A 20,211-nucleotide genomic window follows, 5' to 3' on the forward strand; every position below is an offset into this window, starting at 1 on the left:
TATGTAACTTAAGTAAGTCTGTTGTAAAGTCGTATGTTAGAAACAAATTGATTTAATTCTAAAGAAAGACTGCTTAGACACCATGACTTGCAGAAAAGGAGATTGAAAAAAACGTCTTGCCTCTAACAAGGCTGAGTCAAGAGTCTATATGAGTACTTTTTCAACTGTTCTTGTTTCACATAACAAAAGTCAGTGACACAATAAGCACAAAGCTGCATATAGATTCCATGGTTCTTCCATACACACTCACTAACACATCTATTGATTGCCCGACAGGTACTTGTCGGTGCCGCTTGACCGCCACATCTACTTTCTTCCTGCGACTGGTTTTAAACCTGCACACACAAACATGTGATGCGCAGTAGGTAGGATTTTACCCTCCCACACTCTTATCTAGAATATCACGTGTTTGAGATGGTATAAGGCTGAGTGGTTCTAGAATTTACGCAGAAAATCTCGAATCAGTACAACATTGGCACACAGGAAGCTTGTCTCAAGCAGTGCAACCCATGACATGGTGTTGTGGGGCCAGAAAAGTGATTGCCACACTGCCAGTCTTGAGACTGTAGGTGCATCTTCCTCTGGCATGCTTCTGTTATTGAATTCAATGTTCTTGAATCTTGTAAATCATATTCTTGACCACAGATCATGTTGGGGTCACCACTGTCACAAGTTTTGCTGAGCACGAGTCTTGTGATTACAGCAATCACAAAGAACCTGAAAATAGAATTAATGTGACTGGAGGAAACAATTCATTGACCAAGCTATGATCAAGAGTCTCAGAAAATAGACAACAACAGAATAATGATAAGTGTAATAGTCGAAAACTTAGAACATCTGTGTGCTGCAGCAAGGAGTAACCACATGTCAGCACTCATAGCGGCCAGCATGTGAACTCAGTTGACATGTCATAATTGGTCAGCTGATGACGCGATGGCTGCTTCATGAGTGCCTGTCACCACAAGTTGCATTAATTCCATATTAATAGGTTATATTACATTTAGGAATCACAGATGAAGTTCCCTGAAATCTGGAGATGACATCTGCAGCTGAAGACTTGTCACACTTTCACAGAGACATGTAATTGTCAATATACACAATCTCAAATGGCAGACAATTTATTCCTTACTTCATGAGAGCAAGATTGCAATGAAACTATTGATGCAAGGCTAAGCCAAGCAAGGTTGTTTGATTGATTAATGATGTGCTTTAGGTGGTTCAGCTGACTCGTTGTTTTCATTTAGTGCACAATATTTCAGTCATCATCAGGTGGTGCAAATTATGTTCTCTGGTTGGAGTCCTGGCAGAAAGTACACATAACAACACAGCTCATAACACCTGAAGAAGACTATAGGATCTCTGTTTTTGTCTTCTGCCTCCAATGTCGCAAAGGTCTTACTGATATACATATAAATATGAAGTAGATTTTACCATCTATGATAAACCAGGGCAAATATTTGGAGTATTTTCTATACATTCTTTTGCCTCCCTCTTTTTGAAGATGGAGACTATGCTCGAGAAGTTACTTCTAGTTCATCACTGAGAGCAGGAAGATGCCTTTTGTAACCTACTCCATCAATATCTGATATCTGTCATTATATGTATCATAGCTAATATAAATGTAATTTGCTTTATTTATTGATAAGGTGTCTAAAGAACTGTAATAGAGTGCATACTCTAAACATTACTATGCTTAAAGGACAAAAATATGCTAAAGGCAGTTTAAACATCAGTTTTGTGTCTTCTGTATGTTACTAATGAGGACATTTCTTAAATGTTCCCAAAACCATAGCCACCAAGGATTAAAGCATTAATATTATATTTATAGTATTCCCTGTCCCAAATAGCACGCCAAATAGCACATGATTATGTAACATTATATTGGACACAAGCAGTTATAAATAGACAAAAGGCATCAGCAAAACCAAAGAATATGATAATTCAAGTTTTCACAATATTATTTTTAAAAGAATACTTATGAGATGACTGGGCTGGTCCTCAACATATTGTGTATGTAATAGAATCAACAACTTGGACCATCTCCAGGCACACCATTAATGCATTTGTGCTGTTTGAGGAAACAGTAGTTTAACAATGTTGTGACACGTTAGGGACAGAAACCCATTGTTGACAACAAAAGTATTGCCATCTCCATTGAAGCACTTACACGATTTTGTTGTTGGTCTACTTCAGTGAAGCTGCTGTGAATATCTGCTATTGTCTGTTAACAAGTAACTCGACTCATTCCATATCCCTGAAGGCCCTCATTCATGTTAATTATTGAACATAATGTGTGTCAATGAACCAATCAAACAACTGAAACAGTCAAGCTAATTGCAGCATCTTTTTAATTATCAAGGAGGGGTTTTTCCTGTAAAGATTTCTTGTGATGTATGAGGAGAAACATCTCATACTGGAAGTGATGCTTAATCCATTCAGTTTCAGACATGCAGCTGTGCGAATTCCATCTCTTCCTCCAATATTTTGGGCATGTATCTACCAGCCAGCCTTGGAATGTGAGGCTGCCTCAAATTTAATGCATTGTTCATTACATTGCGAAAAGCTGAAAATGCATACAAAATGTTTGCTATGTTGAGTCAGAATTCCAGCAGACCTGTGGTTTGTTTCTGAAACATCACTAGTTTCTCCTGTCACTCTCAATAGACTGAAGTATTACTTGAGACTTATACAGCACTGCTAATGGCTCCTCTCCCCATATGAGTACAAGTTAGGTATTTGGTTTTTTACTTATTTTAAGGAAAAGAATCTGTTAATGATATGTTTCTATGACCATTTGTATAAGGCCCCTGTTATAATATGTTGTAAATATTTCATGTAATCCCATTTTATTTGTGCAAAAAGGTCAATAAGGGCTAAAACCACGGGCCCACAATGAAAAATTTTATTAATTGGGTGCACATTACTTCTAAATGTGATTTCTCTCTTTGTGCACTCCGTAACATGTAAAACAAAGGGTTATATTAATATTATAAATATTTATTTACACACCAGTAAACATGTTACACATTTCTCTCATGGACACTATAAAAAAGAAATTAAGGATTATAAAACATTACAGTGGAAAACCTGGATGGAATAATTACAGTCCTCTAAGGAACAGGACACCCCTAATCATGCTGATGAAGTCTTGAGCATCAATGTGGCTGCAAAGAACAATTGGAATTTCTAGTACTTTTAAAATAATAATTTTTCTGACTTTTGGCTACAATTTCACAAGATAAGGGGTGACCATTTGTTCCCACATTTGTGATTATAAAATATTCTACAGTGTGTAAGGCACAATGTTACAGAGCATTGGAAGGATAAGACCACATGAAAAAAATGTTGTATTATTTCTCCTGAGAGCTTGGTGGCCAGATGCCAAATTGATTACTATATATATAAATTTATTTATATCTCCCCAGAAACAGGCACTATTTGAAACCTACAGTGCAGTAATTTATAAAAAGTAAAACGTTTGCCTATTGTTTTGTATAAAATTATATCAAAAATTACAATGTGAAACTCTTATGCGTTTGGGTATATTGCACTTTATGACTGACTAATTATTTACATATCTGAAACTGTTATCAACAGGCTTCTGGTAATGTTCCAGTAAAGAATTGTAACTTCACTGAAAGTTCATCATTCTATGTTTTGGTTAAACCAGCAAAAATTATTGTGAGGTTTCTGAAATGTATTCAATTATCACAGTATCCTGCATGCATTTCTCAGTACATTCTTCTTTTTATGATTCTTCTGTTTTCCTGGCCGAAGAACAATGGTCCCATTACTGTGACTGGACTTCCCATTTTGAGAATTTGGACTGAAGGCACCTGGAAAAATCAGAAGTATGAATGGAAATCAAATAACTGCCACAGGTTTCTAATAAGGTAATAACACATAGTAAAAGTAACTTTTTGTTGTTAGATGTGGATAGAATTAAAGCAAATTATGAAATTGATCAAAAATAGAGTTCCTGATGCATTATTTTATTGATGTTCAGTTATGTCAGTTCTTTCTCTTGTAGTACTTTTGTAATCACTTGTGACAACATTTAAGATAATTAGCCAGACATCACACCAATTACATCTCCATTCCTGACAGATGTAGCATATGTTGTTGTTTCACTGTTCTGAAATGAAACTACTAGAATAGAAACTCTGAACTGCTGCCTACTGTACGAAAAAGAGAAGTGATAAAGTGAGAAAAATGATTGAAAGATGAGAAAGACATGAGTTGTGAAAAGGTAGATCAGAATATGAAAGGATGACTAGATCAGAGTATCTATTGGATGAGCTTAAGAATCCTGTGTGTGTGGAAATGAGGCTTTGTTGTCAAACTGTTCTGCAACAGTCTTTTATCAATGCCAATCAAAATATTAACTTGTGCTGTATGAGAATTTTCCAAGTATCTTGGACAAGCAATTAAAACAATAAGCTTTTCTATAATGAAAGTCAAAACATTGGAGCACAAATTGTCTATACATGTTGTCAGTAAGGAAACAGGAGACACTACAGAAAAGTTTTGCAGATTTATTAGATCAAATGAACTGAAACATGAGATAATTTTCCTCATGTGGAGCAGAACATTCATATATTTGTTAAAGGGCGTTTTGAAGTTTTTCGCCTTGGTTGCTTTACAAAAACATTCAATTTCTTATATCTTGCATGATTAGACCATTTTAGTCTTACAGGCCATTTTCAAGTGCAGTCTACAGAGAGACAGATCAACATGGTGTCTCCTTGATCTTTTTCTATGCAGACTGCATTTTAAAATGGTCTGTAAGGTTAAAATTGGCCAGTCATGCAAGGTATGTTGCTTATGAACTGTGAGAGTTCTGTTTCAGGCAATTCACATGTCTGTTTAAAAGGGGGCACTACAGTTAATCTCAGATACATGCAAAGGTAGTTTAAAGGTATCTGCAACAACAGAAAACTTTTCAAAATATGAGTTAATAAATATGTGAAGGTACTTCCATGAAGTGCTATAGTTAATCTTAATTATTCTTGATTCACATGATCAAACAAGGTTTGTATTTTACCACGCAGCAGTGTAGAGCTCATTTTCACCTTAGGGGATGGAAAAGAACTCATGCTATATTTTGTGGTGGCAAGGGTGTAAAAGTGGGAAAGGGAAAGTAATTATGAACAAAAGTGCAATTTACAATAGGTAAAGTGAAAAAACTAGGAGATCAGAGACTGATGCTGTTCAAATTTTTATGTTGTTTGAATATATACTACAAGACACAAAGACAATGGAAGTAGCCAGACATGATTGCTGTTTTTTGGTTTAATAAAGGTAATATGAATATTTAAAACCATTCAACAGGCAAATATTATGCAATGTAAGGTTATACGGCCATGGAACAGTAACTACAGTCTATGAGAAACCTTAAAGAAATGTATGTGTCACTACTAAACATTCAGAATACAAACAACAGATGAACTTGTGGCAGGCAACGCATTTTTGTTTGGACTTTTGATAACACTCTTTGGTAATATTTTTACAAATATCAGTTTACTTAGGAGCTCAGCAGTACTTTGCAACTGCTAAATGTGTATGGTAACTGGATGTATGTAATAATCTCATCTTGCTCTTCCCTAAGTCCATCTCCTCCTCCTACTCACCCTCTCAGTCCCCCCCCCCCCCCCCTCCCTCTCTCACTCTCATTCTCTTCATCTCCTTCTTCCCACTCTCTGTGTCCATTTCCTCCTCCCCCCTCCCCCCACCATCATCCTTCTCTGTTCACCTTCTCCTCCCCCTCTCTCTGATCTTCGGACTTGTATATTGGTATTGCAAAATAAGATTTCGTAGTAGTATTCTAATCATAAGCTGATAAGCCATAAAATAAAACTTTTCTGTGTTCTCAGCAAACAGATTGCGAGGGAGAAAAAAAAACAGCACTTTGTTGTGTATATAATCAGAAAGTATATGTACAGGAGAACAATTTTTCTAATAGTTTAAATGCTCTACTATCATTGTTAAAACTGATTGTGAGAAAGCAGCAAAACTGCACTTATTCACAGCAGAGCAAAACACAGCACTTCCTTTCTCACAAACAGTTTTAACAGAAAACCTGTACTTTGCAGTTTGAAAAAAATGTATAGCCTTTGTCCATATGGATGTTTATTAGAGTATCTTGTGAAAATCTGAAGTAAATCTTTCACCTATCAAATACTTTGACATTTTGTTAGCGTTTCCTCTTTCTACATGTACCAATATATTACTAGTGAACATAACAATGCTTCACAATTGCTAAATATGTGTGGGAATTCGATATACATCTTAATCTCTTTCTCACCCCTTCTCTTTGTCGATTTGCTTCCCCCTTCCACCCGCCTCCTCTTTCTCGTCTCTTCTTGCTCGTCCTCTCTCTGTCTGTCAACTCCTGCTCCCTCTCTCTTTACATCTCCTCCTTCCCTGTCTCTACATGTGTCATCCTCCTGCACCTCTCTGTCTATCCATCTCCCATATCCCCTCCCCCCCCCCCCCCTGCCCCTCTACATCTATTTCCTCCCCCTTTCTCCTCCCTGTCCTTGATTGAGGATTGAAGTCACTTAAAATGAAGGGGTAAATCAGGAGGAATCACTGGTATATGGGGTGTGAGAAACCTCTCCTGCTGCTGGATCTTTAAGGATAGCAGCTCCAATGACAGTTTTTGGCATAGTTTTAATCTGCAAATGGATAAAATTACAAATTTTTTGATGATTCAGATTCAGTAATAGTACTCTAATCATAATCCAATCAGCCATAAATACAACTTTCATTTTTCTGTGAAAACAAACTGTGAGGAAGAAAACAAAACAGCAAATAGTTGTGTATACAGTTTTTGTTTAAAATTGTATACAGGATAGTTATAATTAAACTCTCACTCCATGAGAGGGATCAAATGACAAAAAACTGACTGTACGACACTGGAACTTTGTGAAAAAATTTGTAAGAACATGTGAAAGAGAAATAATGAGTACACCATTGAAAGAAACACATTATAATTCCCACATGAGAGTGTACCATTTGTTATTATGCACCACATTTATATTTCATGTTAAAGAAGTAGCTTTGCATCCAGGACAGTTTGGAACAATGCTAGAGATTGCTCTACTACTGCCTGAAACAATGGTGGACCATAGAGTGTTTGACTGTCATGACACAGTTCGTGCAGGGTGGTTGAAGGTCGCACACTGCTTCCACCATTTTTAGCCATGGCAATAGTTACTCCTTCAACAATTTGTAACTTTCATTAGATGTCAGTACTGGTTCAGTGACAAAGGCTGAAACACAAGCATCTGTGTGTGCTACAGTTGCAGTCTGTCAACACACTTCTGGACAAAGTGAGCAGGTCTTTATTCTTAAAGCTGCTTTATCAAAACTGCAGCAATAGTGCTGCTGATCTTAGTGGGTACTGATGCACTAAAAGAATATGGAGAGGTCTTCTTTCTGCACCAGAATTGATGGACATAATTCAAAAGTTTGAATTAACTGGTGATTTGAAAATTACACCTGTGGGAGAGACTAAAGGCCAAATGTGCTTCACGTCATTGAAGAAGTTACTGTAATGGCAACTTCAGAACCACTGATGGGCATATTTCTGGAATTTTTATACTGTATTCTCATTCACAATTATCTATAATGAAGTATGGCCAAAAAGAAGTTGCACAAATATTCAGTCAGATCTTGATAAGATTTTTAAGTGGTGCAAAGATTGGCAACTTTCTTTAGATGTTCAGAAATGTAAAGTTGTGCACTTTACAAAATTAAAAAATGTAGTGGGCTGTGACTGTAATACCAGTGAGTCACAACTGGAATCTGTAAACTCATACAAATACCTCTGGGGATATGAAATTGAACATGACATTGACATGACATGACATGAAATTGAACAATCACATAGGCTTAGATGTGAGTAAAGCAGGTAGCAGACTTCAGTTTATTGATAGAATACTAGGTAAATGCAATTGGTCTACAAAGGAGATTGCTTAAGAATCAGTCACGTAACCCATTCTAGAATACTACTCAAGTGTTTGGGACTTTTACCAGATAGGACTAACAGGGGTTGTTGAACATACACAGAGAAGAGCAGCATGAATGGTCACAGATTTGTTTACCTGAAGGAGAGTGTCACAGAGGTGTTGAAAGAAATGAACTGGCAAATTCTAACAGACAGACAGAAACTATCCCAAGAAAGTCTACTAATGAAGTTTCAGGAACCAATTTTGAATGATGACTCCAAAAATATTCTACAACCCTCACATATTACTCCCATATGGATCATTAAGACAAGACCACATTAATCACAGCATGCACTGTGGCATTTAAACAGTTATTTTTCCTGTACTTAACGTGAATTGAATGGGAAAATACCCTAATAACTACTACAATGAGATGTGCCCTCTGTCATGTTGTTCACAGTGGTTTGTGGATTACAGGTATACTATATCTTTACAAGGTACATAAAGTAGTTTATCTTATCCAATGCTGTATAAAAGATGTTTTAATTTGAGAGTGTTGTCTCTGGTTCATGTTGTTCTTGTACCTTGGTTTGACAAACACTGATGTTGAGGCCACTGGCAACCACAATGGTAAGAGACTGGACTGACATTCCCCATCCACACAACCAAATTTAAGTTCTCCATTTCCTCTAAATGGTTAAAGGCAAATACTGGGATAGTTACTTTGATAAGGATGTGCTGATTTCCATATCCAGTCCAAGGGTAAGCTCTATCCTTGATGTCCTAATTGTCAAGGGGATGTTAATCCCCAGTAATCTTCCTGCTATTGGTGACAAACATTCATATAATGATAATGATAGGCTGCTAATTTCAGTCTTTCTGATGTGAGAGCAGGTGTTACAAATTCATTTGTACTGCAGTTTTTTTTTTTACTTTGGTTAGCTTAATTGGTTCAAAGCCTGATCTAATTAACAGCCCTCTGTCAAAATAATACCAAAGTTAAATACTTGGAACGATACTGCAGACCAGCAAGTAATATAAATAAAAAGAAAATCTATAAACAGAGAAAAAGACAGCCATTCAGGCAGAGAGAGGGGGGGGGGGGGGGGGGGGGAATAACAATTATGTGGCCATTACTATGACAACTTGAATAGTTCTAATGATGATTGCTTAGCAGCTGAAACTGGTCGGTATTGTTACTAATTTTGCAATCACAACAATTTCAGTAAAAACACTGAGGAGCTCACTAGTGAATTATGATGGCTGTTTTTAATATGAAGTCAATTGTTTAAATGTAGTAGTGAGATTAATTATGTGACAAAGTATCTTCGCTAAAGAGGACAAGACGGGAGACTGACTGATGGTGAGTGGAGGCAGCGGCCCTCCAACAGGGCAGTAGTCCATGTCATCCTGCCGCTGCATCTCTGCCAGGCAGGCTGCTGCCAGATGTCGGAAGACAGCCGCCACATTCACGTCTTCCTTCACTGAGGTCCGCAAGAGTCGGCAGCCCAGGGCTCTCGCAAGGAGTTCTGCTTCCTCCCTGACAAATAATAAGTGGTTTAGCTGTATTACATAAAATGTTCAAACCCAGAAAACATATATTTTCATCTACTATCTCTTATTGAAATACATATTATGACTATGAGAAATTTAAATGCCATACAACACTGTCAGTACTTACGGATCAACAACGCTCTGATCAAGGAGGTCGATTTTATTTTGTACAAGCACTGTTGGAATTTCTCCACATTCATCTTCCACCTGCAAAGTGCAAAGAAAATATGCATTAGTGGACACCTGGAGTGTAAATCATTTAAAAAATTACTAGAAAGCTTTCCTGGACCTAAGATCAGCTGAGAAGCCTGAGATGATAACTCTTTATACATGTGACATAATTTGCAGAGAGGGGTGACATGCATCTTCTCAAGAGCTGTATTCTTAAGTGCCAGGCCAAAAAGCAAGCTTTTTTGGGGAGGAGGGGGGGGGGGGGGAGTGTTCCTGATGTCAACATGGGCAGTTGTGCAATGGTGCAGAAAGAATCAGCAAGTACACAGCATTGGTGGCGATATAAGGTAAGCTAATGATCTTATTTGTGTGGCCTGGCTTCAGATGTGGTTGTGAATGTGTATATTTGTAATTTAGTGAGTGTGAAAGAAAGATGAAAACATTAAGTTTCAAATACAGGGATGGACAAAAATATCGACCAAAATCACATTACCATGCCTAATATGATGTAGGAAAATTTCTGGTACTCAAAACAGCTTCCAGGCATCTCGTAATGGATAAATTCAGGTCATGTATGGTTTTCAGGCAAACCTTGTACCATTCTTCCTGCAGAACAGTGGCAAGCTCAGGCAACAATAATGGAGATATACAGCAATCATGCACTCTTCTCTCCAAAGCAGGCCACAAGGGCTCCATAATATTGAGATATGGTGACTGTGGTGACCAGGGGATATGCCACACTTAAACCTCATGCTCACAAAACCGGCCCTGGATGATGAAAGCTGTGTGAACAGGGGCCCTACTGTCTTGGAACACAGCTCACCACTGGGGAACAAACATTGTACCATGGGATGGATCTCATCAGCCAAAATGGTCACATAATCCCTGGCAGGAATGTGACCTTACAGAGTAACCATCAGGCCCATGAAATAGCATGGTATGACTGCCCAAATCATCATCGAACCCACACCATGTTTCACTCTTGAGACATAAACTTTAGCAGAAATTGAAAACAGTGTGACACAAGACTCATCTGACCAAATCACTTCCTTTCATTTTTCCACAGTCCAGGTTTTATGGCTTCAACACCACGTTTTCCTTTTATGGGCATTTGCATCTCTGATGAGTGGTTTTGGAGCTGCATCCTGTGCTGTAATTTCCTGCTTCTGCAGTTGCCTTTGTCTTGTTTTGGTGCTACCAGAGTTCACAACTGCAACATTCAGTTATGCAGTAGCTTTTTCAGCAGTCATCCTTTTCTATTTGTGATGGTAGACTTCAATGACCATCTGTCATGATCACTCGACACACATTTATGCCTGTGTTGTGACATAGTATATTATGTTTCTCACTTTCCTTGCATGTGGTATAAATTTTTGATACATTGCCTGTTAAAACACCAAACACTGCAGTTACTTCGGCTATAGAAGTACCCACCATATGATCAACAACAATTTAGTCACATTTGAATTCACTTAGCTCTAGCATAATGCACTCACAATTACACAGAACACTGTTCTGAGAATCACTAACACTTGTAACACATGAGGACATTGCATAAGTGCCATTTGTGGCCAAATACAACAGTGCAATCTGAAGGCATGGCTAGCATCTGCATTTATGTTCAAGCAGTCATTTCTAATGGAGTTAACACATTTTTTCCCAAACCCTGTATGTATCAAAGGTCCTTAGATGTTGATAGAAGCATCTTATCTCAAATTTATTTATGGGCTTTTCTTCTGCTCTTGGTCCTGTGGATAACTTGTACCACTATTTGCTGAAGACTGTCTGAGTTTAGCCCAAGCTGGCAATAATGAATATCACTAGAAGTAGTACAGAGAGCAGAAGCAAGATTAGGATTTAATGTTCTGTCAGTGTACAGATCATTGGAGATAGACCACAAGTTCGGATTGGAAATGATTGGGAATGAAATCAGGTGCGTCATTTTTGAAGGCACCATTTCAGCATTTGTCTTAAGAGATGTATGGAAACTGCAGAAAACCTATGCCTGGATAGCTGGGCTGGGATTTTAACTGCTGTCCATGCCAATGCAAATCCACTGTCTTACCACTAAGCCAACTTCCTTGGTAATTTTATCAGAATTGTAGAAGCTATATTTACAAGGTTTTTGGCAGTAATAGTTTACAGTTATAGTTGATGGCCATAACTTTATCTTCAGAGACTCTGAAAAAAGTTTTAGTCGAACAATGCATTTGTTAAATAACACTCAGTATTGTATTTGTTTGATGGCATTTGAGAACTCCTGAAATTAAAAGTATAATGATACACTATGATGCGCTTGTTATTTTTGGCAGTGTAACATTTGGTGAAAAGGAGCAAGACAGTACTAAATGTGAAAATGATGTTGCCAACATATTCTTTTCCATATTAACTTATAAAAGAAGTAAACTGCACTGCTGTGGCAATCTGAACCTTCATATTTAGCACATTCTCTCCCTCACCCTCCTATTTAAAAATAAATAAATAAAATATTGTGAAGCAATACAACAACACTGCTCTTATTGAGCAGTCTTAGATACCGTTAAATAAAAAAAAAAAAAAATTCTTCCATTTAGGAAAGGAGTGCAGCTTTTTTTTTTTTTTTTTTTTATAGAAAAAGACAATCTTTCTGCCACTGGCTGTGATGTTTTATTTTTCAGCACAGGATTACAATTTTGGCACTTGGGCCATTGTCAAGTGTTTAAAACAGTGTCTTAGCAAGAATGATCTCTGAGAACTGTTCATGCAAAATAATGTATTTTGCATTCTGACATGGTTGTGCTGACACAAAGGCACCTGTTTGATAGAATTTTTAAAGGTCAAATTATTATGAAACTCAGGCTTCCTTGACAACAGTCTCAAAAATCTTGATAATAGCCAGATACTTTTGACTTATGATAAGACACTGTTTTAAGAACTTGACAGTAGTATAGGTGCCATAATTGCAATCATGTATTTAAAAAATAAAACATTACAGTCAATGGCAGAAAGATTATGACCTTCAATAAAATCATTTTCATTGTGGACCCCAAGCAGCAGAAGTTATTCGTAACCACACTTGCTTTGATACCTCCTTGCATGAAAGTTATTACCGTAATTGATCAAATAATAAGATTCTCTCTGCTTATTTTATTACCACTATGCAAAAACATTTTTTCAGTATTTTGAACCATTTTGGTAATATTTGTGATTAATAGCTAAAGTGACTTGCCTGGTATACAGGGTGTATAAAATCATGTTGGAAACTTAACAGATTTATTCTTGACATTAAAACATCACAGAAAGTTGATATGAACATGTGTCCAAAAATCGTTTGTTAGGGAGATGTGAAAGGAATTCCCTGTAGTGATTCTTGGCTGTGTGATTTACCCTAAACATGCATTTTAACTCATTTTCTTCTTTACAGTTAATCAAGGTATTTGTTTTGTTTTGTCTGGTTGTTATCTGTTCTGTTTTAGAGTAACCTCCTTGACAATGATGTATTCAGTATCTGAAATGATGGATATGCACTACAAGTACACTCTAGCAGGTGGGAATGCAGATGCATCACATCAACTTTATGCTGAATGTTACACTGAGAGGCAGTTACAATGAGCAGCAAGAATGTTTGTATGGCTGCACAGGGTAGCCGCGCAGTCTTGGGCGTCTTGTCACGGTGCACGTGGCTACCCCCGTCGGAGGTTCGAGTCCTCCCTCAGGCATGGCTGTGTGTGTGTTGTATTTAGCGTAAGTTAGTTTAAGTTAGATTAAGTAGTGTGAAAGCTTAGGGACAGATGACCTCAGCAGTTTGGTCCAATAGGATCTTACCACAAATTTCCACATTTGTAATATTTGTATGATTCCAACAATGTTTATAAAAAACATGCTAATTTGAGAAGAGGGTTGCAGATGGTGGGAGACAATGTAATGTATGAACACCCAAGCATGAAGAACACGTTATTCATTCCCCATCAAGGAGAACCGCGGTAAGGGAGGCGTTGATCACATGATGATCTGGAACATTCTGCATGAAAATCATGTCTATCATTGTAACCTTCAATAGGTTCAAGGATTGAATGAGGCAGCCTTTCAGCCAAGAATAACTTTGTTAATGTGTGTTAGAGCAATGTGCTGAATTTCTGCAATTCTTAACATGTGCCTTATTCACTTATGAGGTTGGCTTCTCACGTAACAAGATCTCGCAGTCATCGGAACAGTTGCATTTGGGCATTTGAAAACCCTCATGAAGTACAATGAGGCAGATGTCAACAGAGGTTCAGCCTCAACATGTGCAGTGGGAACATTCGGGATCATCTCATTGCTACTTCTTTCCACAAGGTCTTACTGGACAAATGTATCTACAGTCCCTCAGAAATGAGCTGTTTCATTTACTTAATGAAGACGATTTACTTACATCTAGACATCATCCAATGAATGTAGTTTATGCATGATGGTACTCCACCTCACTTTACATGGATCATTTTGGATAGTTTGTGAACATGTGGATTGGTCAAGGAAGATCCATTGCATGGCCTGACTGATCACCAGGGGTATTCCTTGGGGGACATTTAAAATCCTTAGCATATCTTGAGCTCCTTGTTGATGTTCTGAGGGAGCCTATTCAAAATACATTTGATCAAAAATGTAACACACCAGGAGTTCTCCGCAAAGTATCCAATGCCTCCTCAGAAGATGCAAGGATGTAATTTTTGTAAATGTAAATGTGTTTTGAAGAGGTACTGTTTACATGCCATGAATAATAACTCCTTTCATACTTCCCTACTGCTGAATGTTTGGACTCATGTACATATGAACTTTTTATAATGTTTTGATATCAAGAATAAGTTCCTAAAGTGTCTGGCATATGTTTTTACACCCCCTGTAGTTCTTATGGGCTTTATGGGAATATTCTGCTACAAACATGGTAAGCAACTGTTGAAAATTAGATGGTAAAATTGTATGAGCATTCTACACTACAGTAATTAAACAGCAGCTCAAGTTGCACAATGCTTTCTCATGGACTATTTTCGGTTAGTAAGTAGTCATCATCTGATATCTACGTCTAATGGATGTCTAGATTTAGTTTCCCACTAAAATAATAGTTGGATGCATAATATGAGCTACAAACATACTAGCATGAGATGTATACTCTGGAGAAGACACTGCAGCTTTGTGGAGATTGGAAGCATTGCTGCAGACATTTACAGGTCTGCCTGGCATGCAGTTTTTGGAGAAGAGCATAATAAAACCATGTAAAGAGAAGATTTTAACATCCTGTTGGCAAGTTAGTCTTTAGTGATGACACATTGTGCTATTTCCCTCTGGAGGTGGTGCACAGGTTAGCACACTGCACTCGCATTCAGAAGGATGTCGTTCAAATCCACATCCGACATTCCTGATATCCTGGTTTAGGTTGTTGTGATTTCCATCAATTGCTAAAATGCTGGGAGGGTTCCTTTGAAAGGGCATGGCAGATTTCATTCCCCATCCTTGAAACAATCTGAGCTTGTGCTCTGTCTCTAATGACCTCAATGTCAATGGAATGTTGAACACTAATTAATCTTCCTTCCTTCCTTGTGATGCTTTTTGCTAGGATGAGGAACTGATTCATCCCTTCATATGCCTACAAAGAAATGTGAGTGCAATTGGAACTTATGAACAAAATGACTAAGGACCAGAAATATTTGATACAGGCTTGAGCCATCAGTGTCCACACAGTTTACAGTATTCAACAGTTGTGCAGCAGGAATTCACTGTGAAACAAGAAAATCTCTGTTTCTTTCAGGAGAGGGAGATTTTGAATCAGTATTGCAGAGATTGTGGACAACGGATGTTACTGGGTTGTGCAATGTTCACTAAAAATTATTGTTGTTATTTCATCAGTCAGCCTAACTGCTGTAGTAACTGATGCCTAGAGAGATCTAGAAGTACAAAGGATTGTTGCAATACAATGATTTACATGTTATATATCACCATTTGTATTTTATGTGCCGCAAGGTGGAAGTTTGTGTAGAAACATTTTTTGTTCAAACTAATGGAACACTCCTGCACAACCCAGTACAAATTTGTCATTGTAGAAACCCAATATCCATGTCTAGAAAGAGTTACAGTTTCAGGAAGGGAAGTATGGAATAAAGAACTGAGAGGTAGGGCAGAAGCTTGTGCACAAATAAGTACTTTGCTATCAGTATGTTGCCAACATGACAATCTCAAATGTTCACAGAACTTCAGAACCAAGGTCATGCCCCTGGGCTTTAGATATGGCTCCTTCAAGAAACACCTGCACTGCATCCCTGCTGTGAGCATGTGGTGAAAAGGACACCAGCCGTATCTTCTTTGGCTGCATAAATGTTAATGAACCATGAAATGCTCTGTTGCAAGGTCTGCTAAAACTAAACTGTTCTCTGGCAACTTCACTATCATCATTATTATCAAAGAACAGCTAATACATGTACAGATGCTAACAGAGATTTTTAATGAACCTGGAACTTCACCTATAAGTTAACAGTGCTGCATAAACGCTTTATGTGAAATTGTTAACAATTTGCAAACCTTTTATTAGATTGTATCACTTAATAAGTACCAACATGATATAGCTGGCTGCAAGAGACTTTTGTGATACAAAATAAAAAGAAGAAGAGCCTTTTTTCAATGAGCAGCTACTGACCATTTCCCAACTGAAGATCTGCACAACAGATATGTTAGAAATGGAAACTACAGCTGGAACATCAGTAGCAGAACAGTAGCACAGGTAATCTAACTGCAGTGGGGTGAGTCTTCACTGACTAGCATTAGCAACTGATTGCTTGCTGATTGACATAACATGCAGTACACTGGTAAGTTACGATAGCATTATGGGCGTTTTTAAGTCAAAGTATTATGAAGAAAAGGAAAGGGGCACAATCACCATTAGCGGATTCGTAAAATGAACAGGAAGTACTTGGTGGCTGCAACATAAGTGGATAAACTAATAGATTCTACTCAATATGGCACGCAACTGGTATCTGGGATGACCCATTAACCGAGGTATACACTAAAGATGATCAAAACTAAGGACTACAAAAAATAAGCAACTGTGTTCTCAAGAACCAAAAGTATTTGAATACAAATCCAGAAACTGAAAAGTTTATGAATACAGATTAGCTGCTAAGGGCACTGAATGCAACAGCCACACAGTCTGTTTTACTAGTGAAGTTCTCTGTTTTTGGACATGTGTTACGTGTGCCTGGGTTCTTACCATGCAACTTCATGTCTTCAGCTGAGCCTCTAAAGCAAATAGTTAATATGCATGAACCAAGCTAAATATGTTTCTGATGTCAGGTTATTGGTAACATTATATCTTTTATGTAAAAATAAAAAGAACTGGTTTTGGATTAGTGTGATTTCTGTACTAGTACGTCTTTCTCATGCAGTTTATGGAAATTATTCAGCAATAAAAAAATGATTATTTTGATTATCACAATCTCGCATTAACAGTTAACATGAAATGCATATCTTTTTATTGCTGGTCAATTTATGATGATGCTCTGATATTAAGAGACCACCACAGGTAATTTGAAGCATTACTGAAGAATGGAAACTCCAGGAAGGAATATCAACAATGTAGGAAAAGACAGATTGGTACTTACAGTAAAGAAGATAGTACACATGACCACCAACTCCAGCATTTTGTGCTGGAATGCAACATCACATGAGACACGAGCAGCAACCTGGAGGCGGAGGGGAAGGGGTAGTGGAGTATGGGTGGGGAGTGAGACGTCTCACCAAGACTTTCACAAATAGGCATTATCCTCCACACCTAGTCCGCTAACAGATCTTTCGTGCCATTTCCCCTCACAACTCCAACCCACCCACCACCCCCAAAAACCAGCCACAAAGGAGTGTCCCCTTCATCACGAAGTACCACCCTGGACTGAAACAACTGAACCACATCCTTTGCCACAGTTTTTATTACCCATCATCATGCCCTGAAATGAGGGACATCCTATTCAAGAAACTTCCCACCCCTCCTAAAGTGGTGTTCCATCACCCACCCAACTTCCTCAGAACCCTAGTCCATCACTATGCCACTCCCAATCCCAACCGCTTACCAAAGGATCATATACCTGGGAAAGACCCAGGTGCAAAACCTATCCAATCCACCCACCCAACACTTCCTATTAAAGTCCTGTCACACGTTTATTCTACCCCAGGGGCTGAGTCACCTGTGAAGGCAGCCATGTCATTTACCAGCTCTGCTGCAATCATGCACAGCTTTTTATATTGGTATGACTACCAACCAGCTGTCCACCTGATGAACAGTCACCACCCAAGTGTGGCCAACAGGAGAAAGAAGACCATCATGTGGCACAACATGCAGGTGAACATAACACACTTGATTTCAATGGCTGTTTCACTACCCAAGCCATCTGGATCCTTCACTCTACCACCATCTTTTCTGAACTGTGCGGATAGGAGTTCTCCTTACAACACATTCTCTGCTCTCATAATCATCCCGGCCTGATCCTACGGTAACAAAGTGCCTCCACACCCTCCACCCAACAGTTTCCATCACCTCTGTCCTATCATCTCCACACCATTCTGATCTCCCACCCTGTTTATTTGAGCTCTCTGCCAACACATCCAGCTGTCTTTCCTTGCTCCTCTCCTTTTTTGTTCCCTTCCCCCACCCCTGCCTCCCTATCCCACAACTTCCTGAAGCTGCACTTGTCGGCAATCTATTCCCTGTACACTCCACCAGAGAGTGTTCGTCTTTCTCCCCACGCGTACTCTACTATCCCTTCCCCTTCCTGTTCCCTACACCCTCCAGGTTGCTGCTTGCATCCCACGATGTATTTCGGCCCAAGATGCTGGAGTTGGCAGTTGTGTGCATGTGAGGTGTGCTTGCTTTTGTGTGTGTCCTCTTTCCTGGTGAAGGCTGTGGCTGAAAGCTATAAGTGATTGTCTTTCAACCATGCACGTCTGCAACTTGACGTATCTTCTTTACAATAAGTAGAAATATATCTTTTCCTACATTTTTGAAGAACTATTACTTTTTAAATTTGGGGTTAATACCCCCATCTGATTAAACTGCATCATAATTTATGGATGACTCCATTTAATTAATCTTCATTTACAGTTAGTGTTAATTTCAAATTTATAATTTTGTTCATATTTAATTGCTGAGAAAACAGGCACACATTTTTTGCAGAAAAAGTTAAATAAGTTTTCAGAACTGAACTCTAGTGTTAAATTGAAAAATAAACAATTTCACCATTTACATCAGAACTTTTCTTCAAAATATTTTATTCTTCTCTGTTTTTCCATCTAGGCAGCTTATGGGAAAATTCTCAGCAACAGTCTAGAGGATTATGCTAATGGAAATGATATGATATATTGTTTTTGAAATATATCTTTCATTGCAACTCTTTTATTTGTGTAACAAATGAAAGTCAATGCCCAAATTGTCATACTAGGAGGCAGATGAAAACAAACAAAGAAGCTAGAGTTTTTACAAAAATAACCAACATCTGTTCTCGTTTTGCTCTAGAGTGCTGTGGCCACAAATGATCCATAAGAGTGAAACAGGGGTGTTCTATCATGTAGTTTTCAGATACTCTATGTCAGTTCTCAAGAACACATCAGTATTTAAAAGAGAAACATTGATGTACAGCACTAGACAGAGCCTAAAATTCTCAGTGAAAAAACCACATTTTCCTGTAGCATTTTCTGTATGAAAGTAGTTGCAAGCTTAAAGGGTTTTTTTTCTGGAGGGGGGGGGGGGGGTCTTCTGTGGCTAAGGTTGAGAAGGCAGAACGGTAAGCACCCCTTCTACTACCACGCGTACCTTCATCTTCCAGGAATGTGCAGCCTCGAAGGAGTCACGGTCAGTGGTGGAGAAGGCAAGCACGCAGGCCTGGGCACCCCGATAGTAGGCCTTGGTGATGGCATCGAATTCCTCCTGGCCTGCCGTATCCCACAGCATCAGCCGCACCTCCTCGCCATCCAGCCTGCAACACGTAAACACAGCAGTTCGGTATTAGCTATGTGCTAAGAATATATCTCATGTGTTACAAACAATAAAGAACAAAATCATATTATTATCTCTTTTTTTTTTTTCAAATAATAACAAACACACTGTGTGCCAGAGCAATACATAGGATCCATAGACTCCTAGTGTGAATCAGTGGTGTAAGCCCTATGGGGAGTTTTGTGATAATTAACCCACAAAAATAACATTTTGGATCAATTTTCAAATTTAAACCTATACCATGGCATTTATGTTGTTTTTTTTTTTGTTAAATATATGAAATTTTACAACAAAATTTCTAGTGTAATGAACTGATAAGATGTAAAAGTGGAAAGAACTGAAATCAATAAGTCATTCATCTCAATTTATTAACACAGCTATGACAATTTAAAAAAAAAAAAAAAAAAAAAAAAAAAAAAAAAAAAAAAAAAAAAAGTCAAATCCATGAAAAAATCAGTGTTTAAACTTTAGAAATAAGAACTGTAACTAAAAGCAAATGTGTTTATTGGGCAATTCATAAAAGGACTGTAACAACCAAGCAAAATTTAA

The 20,211-nt window shown here is 38.0% G+C and overlaps 1 protein-coding gene across 2 annotated transcripts in view; it reads right to left on the reverse strand.

Moving 5' to 3' along the window:
- Positions 1-2,976: 2,976 nt before the first annotated feature.
- Positions 2,977-20,211, reverse strand: part of LOC124615652 (ras-related protein Rab-23) — a 468,040-nt gene continuing 450,805 nt past the window's right edge. For both annotated transcript variants that reach the window (XM_047143666.1, XM_047143667.1), the window contains exons 4-7: positions 19,480-19,642; positions 9,634-9,713; positions 9,311-9,492; positions 2,977-3,836 (exon numbers count right to left, since the gene is read on the reverse strand). In XM_047143666.1, coding sequence (XP_046999622.1) covers positions 3,709-3,836; positions 9,311-9,492; positions 9,634-9,713; positions 19,480-19,642 — 553 coding nt within the window. In that variant the 3' untranslated portion in view covers positions 2,977-3,708. The remainder of the gene's footprint in view (positions 3,837-9,310; positions 9,493-9,633; positions 9,714-19,479; positions 19,643-20,211) is intronic.

Source organism: Schistocerca americana, chromosome 5 (assembly GCF_021461395.2).
Source record: "Schistocerca americana isolate TAMUIC-IGC-003095 chromosome 5, iqSchAmer2.1, whole genome shotgun sequence".
NCBI lineage: Eukaryota > Metazoa > Arthropoda > Insecta > Orthoptera > Acrididae > Schistocerca > Schistocerca americana.